This window comes from Lycium barbarum, chromosome 9 (assembly GCF_019175385.1).
Source record: "Lycium barbarum isolate Lr01 chromosome 9, ASM1917538v2, whole genome shotgun sequence".
NCBI classification, from domain to species: Eukaryota; Viridiplantae; Streptophyta; class Magnoliopsida; order Solanales; family Solanaceae; genus Lycium; species Lycium barbarum.
In genome coordinates this window covers 84,733,737-84,740,514 of record NC_083345.1, presented here as the reverse complement: position 1 = coordinate 84,740,514, position 6,778 = coordinate 84,733,737, and the positions used below count along the sequence as shown (strand labels likewise).

At 37.1% G+C, this 6,778-nt stretch overlaps 1 protein-coding gene across 1 annotated transcript; it reads right to left on the bottom strand.

Annotated features, from left to right (window-relative positions):
* Positions 1-4,287: 4,287 nt before the first annotated feature.
* LOC132611090 (ethylene-responsive transcription factor ABI4) lies at positions 4,288-5,981 on the bottom strand. The gene has a single exon (XM_060325497.1). It carries the CDS (start codon positions 5,848-5,850, stop codon positions 4,846-4,848), a length of 1,005 nt encoding a protein of 334 aa, XP_060181480.1. The 5' UTR covers positions 5,851-5,981; the 3' UTR covers positions 4,288-4,845.
* Between the last annotated feature and the right edge of the window lie 797 nt (positions 5,982-6,778).

The following is a 6,778-nucleotide window of genomic DNA, read 5'->3' as shown; positions in this document are numbered from 1 at the left end:
AGGTAGGAAATTTTTTAGGGTTGCAGCTAGGTTAGGGTTTCTCTTGCTATAACATTATATGTAAATTTGTACTTGTTTGTCTGGGATCAATAAATCTTTTTTTACACCTAAGCTTGTCAATTGGGCCGGGTCGGCCAGAGACCGGCCCACCTAACCCGGCCTATAACCGGCCTGGCCCCTCAACCCGGTAAGAGGGTGGTGGGCTGGGCTAGTGGAAAAAATTAGGGGGCTGGGCCGGACATGCCATTTAGCCTGGTAGTCCAGCCCACCAACGGCCCGAGTTTTGGCCCACCGGGGACCGGCCTGGCCCGACCCACTTCGAATTAATTTTTTTTTAAAATAAATTATTTAAGTGGTATATTTGTGTATATATTGTATATGTTAGTGGTATATTCTTGTATATCTTGAATATGTTGTTGGAATGAAGACTCCCAATGGCTATTTAAGTGCTTAAAATTATAAAAAGTTGATACAAGACTACATAAGTAATTTAAAATAAAACTTCAAACTTAAATTGATAGCATTGCAAATTCAAAACATACAAACTTGAACGGTTAACTTATTACAAATGAAAAGTTCAAAACGCTAGCATCGATGGAGAAATTTAAAGAAGAGATAAACTTCAAAGTTCAATTTTGTGCCTTTTGTCCAAGTGCCTATGTAACGGACCGGTACCCCCCAAAAACCAATTCGGACTTATGGAGATATATTTGACCACAATGATGACATTTAACATGTTCCTCGTCTACTCGCTCAAAATGCAATCACACCGGACTTGAAATTGATCTTCGGACTGGAGGAGGAGGTGGAGGATTATCATTATCCATTAAATTTAAATTTTGAAATTTGAACTTGGAACTTGGAAGTTGGAAGAGAGAGAGAGATAGATAGATAGAGAGAGAGAGAGAGAGAGAGATTTAGATGAGTAGAAAATTTAGGGAAAGAGGAGAGTAAGGAATTGTGAGACAATATGGAGAAAATGAATGGTATTTATAGATTGAAAATAGGGCCAAAGTATAATTTAAGGAACTTGATGGTTAAAATAAATTTGACAACAACTAGATTTTAAAGCATCGAACTTAATAAATTTTAGTATTAGAATTTATTTTAAAAATAATTAAAATCTAACCCGGCCCACTAACTAAATCCGGCCCGGCCCACTTAGCCCACTATGTACCCCTACCTAAGTAGGGGGCTGGGCCATACACCCCTTTCCCTCCTCACTAACTATGGCCCGACCCATTTGACAGACTTATTTACACCACAAAAAAAAAAAAAAAAACACACACACACTGGAATTCTTCGCAGATTTTACAATTCGGCAGTCGAAAGGTTTTAATGGATCGAAAGCCCCACAAAGAATCGTTAAACTGAAGTACATCAAAATCTAGAAATAGAAATTGAAGATTGAGCTTGAAAGAAATGAATATCTCTAGAACAATTCTTTTTATTCCAAAGTCAAAAGCTCATCTAATAACAAACCGAAACTAGACTGGATAGGACGATAAAAATAAGAATCGCGTACACTTAGTTCTGAAGAAATTTAATTGAGATATCTAACCTGATAATAAGCAGTATATAAATTGGTCACCCTGATCTTGGTGTTTTATTCACACCCTCAATTAATCAACAGAAATATCAGTACAAACACAAACCTTTTTCCTTATATACTGAACATGCACCCCTTGGAATAAATCCATTTTTTCCAATCCATTATATGTGTACGGACGCAGTGATCACAAGGATATATACTCATAATCTTGCATGCAATTGAAAGTAATCCAGAAATCATGTATGTTCGTAAGAAACCAGTTCGCTGTTTCTGCAGCAACCAATGACCAATGTTACGTTCTCAAATTTTTAGGGCAGAATTTTAGTTGCAATAAAATATAAAGAATAATAAGTAATTACTCTCTCCGTCCCAATTTATGTGGCATATTTCGGATTTCGAGATTCACACAAGGCTTTGGTTGATCATAATTTTTTCATATATCTTTTAGTTATTTTAAATTGTCAATTATTATGACTTATAGTACTTTCAGAAGTAGTTTCCAAATATGTCGATTTTATTTCAAGGAACTTAAAGATTCCATATCTGAATTTACAATCAAAATTAAACTGTTTTACTATCGAAATTCGAACTATGCCACATAAATTAGGACAGAAGGAGCATTTATATATATATAAAAATTGTGACATACATGTAATAGGTTAAATTATTAAGTACATAAGTACTAAGTAATTACTTTTAGAAATAATAACTAACGTATTAAAATAAGTTAAATTATATTATAAGGATTTTTCGAATCACGTCTGTATAAATCTAACCCCCTCAGTTTCAATGGCGCTCTTCCCTTTTTATTCCGTACCAAAAAGAATGATATATTTCTATATTTAATAATAATTTGATTTTAAACTTCTCGTTTTACCTTTAAAAACCACAGAAATTTCTCGATAACAAAGTTCAAAAACGTTTCTTTTTCTCTTAAACTATGTGCCAAGTCAAATACCTTCACGTAAATTAGAAGTAGGACAGAGGAAGTAATCAGTGGCGGAACCAGAATTTTCACTAAGGGGTGTCAAAATATAAAGAGGTAAATTCACGAAGAAGCCAAGGAGTGTCAATATGTAATATATATACATAAAAATAAATTTTTTACCTAGCTACACAGTGTAATTTTCCGACGAAGGGTTGTCAGTTGATACCCCTCAACTACATGTGGCTCCGCCACTGGAAGTAATAGGCAACGACAAATAATACTATATACGGAAAAGGGTAAAAAATACCCTGAACTATCAGAAATGGAGCACATATACCCTCCGTTTGCATTTGGTATCAAATATACCCTCGTCGTTGCCAAAGGAGGTCACCAATAACCCTCCACTTAACGGCTGGCCATTTAAGCTGATGTGGCAGTGCCACATGGAAAAACGTATCCATGTGGACGGCCACATCAACCTCTCTCCCTCTTCCTTTTTAATTCAGGGGTATTTTGACCCTTTTTTTTTGTAGTTTTTAATTTGTTTTTGGATTTTCTACACCACTACATACCCCACCCCCTCCACCCCCACCCCCATTTTTTTTTTTGTAGTTTTTTATTTTTTCTGGATTTTCTACACCACCACATACCCCCCCCCCCTCTCCACACCCCCCAACCCCCAAAAAAACTTTTTTTTTGAAGTTTTTAAATTTTTTTTTCTGGATTTTCTACACCACCACATACCTACCCCCATGACTCCCCCAACACCCCAACACCCCCTCCAAAAAATTTAATTTTTAACCACGCAAACTTTCAATTTTTATAATTTTTTTTATAAAGTTAAATTAAATATGAAGTAGAAAATTCGGGAGGGGTAGGGGGTGGGTGTAGAGAATCAAAAACAAAACTTTTCAAAACTTTTTTTTGGAGGGATGGTGGGGTGTCGGTCGTGGGGAGGGGGGGGGGGGTGGTCATGGGGATGGTGGGGTGAAAAATAAAAACTTTTTTTATTCTACTTCATATTTAATTTACCTTTTATAAAAAAAATATATAAAAATTGAAAGTTTGCTTGGTTAAAAATTAAAAAATTTAGAGGGGTGGTGGGGTGTGAGAGGGGGGGTCATGGGGGTGGGTGGTGTAAAAATCCAAAAAAAGTAACTTTTAAAACTTTTTTTTGGGGGGGGGGGGGGAGTAGGGGTGGGTATGTGGTGGTGTAGAAAATTCAGAAAAAAATTAAAAACTTCAAAAAAAAAAAATTTTTGGAGGTGGGGGGTGGGGGGGAGGGGGTGGAGGGGGTATGTGGTGGTGTAGAAAATCCAGAAAAAAAAAAGGGTCAAAAATACCCCAAAGAGGGAGAGAGGCTGACGTGGCCGTCCACGTGGATTATTTTTTCCACGTGGCATTGCCACGTCAGCTTAAATGGCCAGCCATTAAGTGGAGGGGTATTGGTGGCCTCCTTTGATAATGGCGAGGGTATATTTGATACCAAATGCAAACAGAGGGTATATGTGCTCCGTTCCTAATAGTTCAGGGGTATTTTTGACCCTTTTCCGTATTATATATAACAGGTTAATTGTACTTGTATTAAATAAAATTTACACTAAATGCATATACATTAACAGAAAAAAATTTAAAAAAATTAAATAAATTTTAAACTAATAAGTGCATATAACTTAAATCCACGACCAAAACCTTTGAATTCTTCGCTGATCTTACCATTCGGCAGAATCCGAAGGTTTTTAATGGATCTGAAACCCCCCAAAATTATCCTTAAACAAAGCACATCAAAATCCTAAAATAGAAATTTAAGATTGAGCTTGAAACAAATTAATATCTCTAGAACCATTCATTCATTCCAAAATCAAAAGCTCATCTAGTAACAAACACAGAAACCAGACTGGATATGACGAGAAGCTCATCTAGTAACAAACACAGAAAATTGACTGGATATGACGATAAAAATAAGAACATCGTACACTTGGTTGTGAAGAAAACAATTAATTGAGATATCTAACCTGATAATAAAGCAGTATATAAATGGTCACCCTGATCTTGGTGTTTTATTCACACCCTCAGTTAATCAACAGAAACATTAGTACAAAATAACCCCTTTGCCTCAGATACTGAACATACATCCATTTCTCCAATCCATTGTATGTGTACGGAAGCAGTGATTATAACTATATATATTCATATATATTCTTGCATGCAACTCAAACAAATCATCTTCTCATACCAACTTCCGCTTTTCGAGAAAAAAAAAAAAGACAGCCGGTGTACTATGCTCCACTATGCGCGGAGATCAAAGAAGACCTCGATCATAGGGTCTATGGTAGATAGACTTACCTGCATTTCTGTGAAACTTCTAAAAATCAAACAAGAAGGAATCATTGCCATAATCCCAAATATTAACCGGTGGATAACTATCATCAGTTGTCGGCCAAAATACGGGAGATCCCGGACCTCCCATCACCGCCACCGGATCTGAAACCACCGGTGCAGCCTGTATCGCTTGAGTCGAACAAAGAGGTATTGATGACCCCATTAAATGGTTTGTGTCTTCACACGAATAATTATTTTGCTGCTGATTTTGATCTTGTTGAGACAATTCATCTTCTTGTTTCGGCGGTTTCGAATTTTCTTGATGGCTAAGGTTAGGGTTAGGGTTAGGGTTTGAATAATTATCAACCTCAGGACCATACCCATCACAAAGCCCGTTATACTGTTGTTGCTGAAGTTGCGTTTGACTCAACATCTGAGAATGTTGTTGTAACATATCAGCATATTGTACAGCAGGAAAAAACCCATAGGGGACATAATCAGTAGGCCCCACATTAGCAGTGGATACAGCAGCACCGACACCGGTTGGTGCTGCTGTAGGGGACGACGACGAGAAAGTAAACCCGAACGTCCCTGAAGGTCTTGGAAGTAAAGGACGAAGGGTTTGTGTGGAAGATGAAGAGGTAAATTTTCTGGAAGACTGTGAAGAAGATGATGAGTTACTATTACCACTAGATGGTTGAAGATTGAGTTGAGCCCTTGAACCATAGAGTATAATAGCGGCACGGTCATAGGCACGAGCAGCGTCCTCAGCAGTAGCGAATGTGCCGAGCCATCGGCGTGTACGCTTACGAGGTTCACGGATCTCGGCCACCCATTTCCCCCAACTACGTTGTCTTACACCTCTATACCTGAATTTGTTGTTGTCTGGTCCTCCTTTACCTTTGCCTTTTTTATTGCTGTTACTGCTAGTAGTACTCGTGGAGGTGGTGTCACTGTTTGTAGCAACGGTGCTAATGGTGGTGTCTTTTCTTTCTTCTTGAAAATTGGCGACCGTTTGGCTAGGATTTAGTAATTCTTGACTATTCATAGTGAACTTTTATTTATTAGTACTAATGGAAGGACAGAGGGGGGAAGGGGAGGCGATGGTTGTTGCTATGTACCTCGTTGAGTGTATACCCAATGAGTTGAAAGAGAGGACTGAAGAAGGCTGGTGATCAAAGTCGTAATTTGTAAATGGTGGATGAGGGCGGTGCTCTTATATAGATACAGAATCATGTGTGGACTACTGTGGGAAGTGTATACATGCAGACACACATAAGCATGCGCATTGTTGTCACCTTGAAGTAAACTCAATTTCTTTTGTCCACCACAAGTTTTTCATTAAGGACCTGACACTATCCTAAGATTACCTAATTAAGAAATGTGAATAGAAAGTCAGAGAACCAATTTTGGAAAAATAAGAAGTTTCATGTCTACTACAATGTAAAATAGATAAAGCCTAACAGAATCTTTTTAATCTCATTTTCATAGAAAGCGGTTTTCCTCTTTCCATCAAAGATGTTGTGAACTATCTAAAGTCTCCCAGCCCATACTGAAAGTGTAGAACGATTTGAAAATTAATGTCAACGTAACGTAGAAAATACCAGGATAATAAATCAATTAAATGTATCCTTCACTTTAATTTGTTTGTCTAATTTAAAAAAGTAAAAAAAAAAATTGAATCTTGTGCTCTTAAATTAAATATCTAGAACGTATAAATATGAACTTTAATCTTGTGGTCTTAAACATACCATCTCAAAAGTTAAAATTAAAGAATATTATCACACAGAAAAAAAAATAACTTTTCTAAACGGGCTAAAATTGTCACGACCCAACCCCGTGGCCTGCGACCAGTGCCCGAGCTGGGCACCTATACGTACCCGATACCCCAAATTAGCATATTAACAGAATAATAATATAATAATAATATTAGTGGTCGCTACAGAATTTAGCAGAAAAGCAGACTTGGCACACAT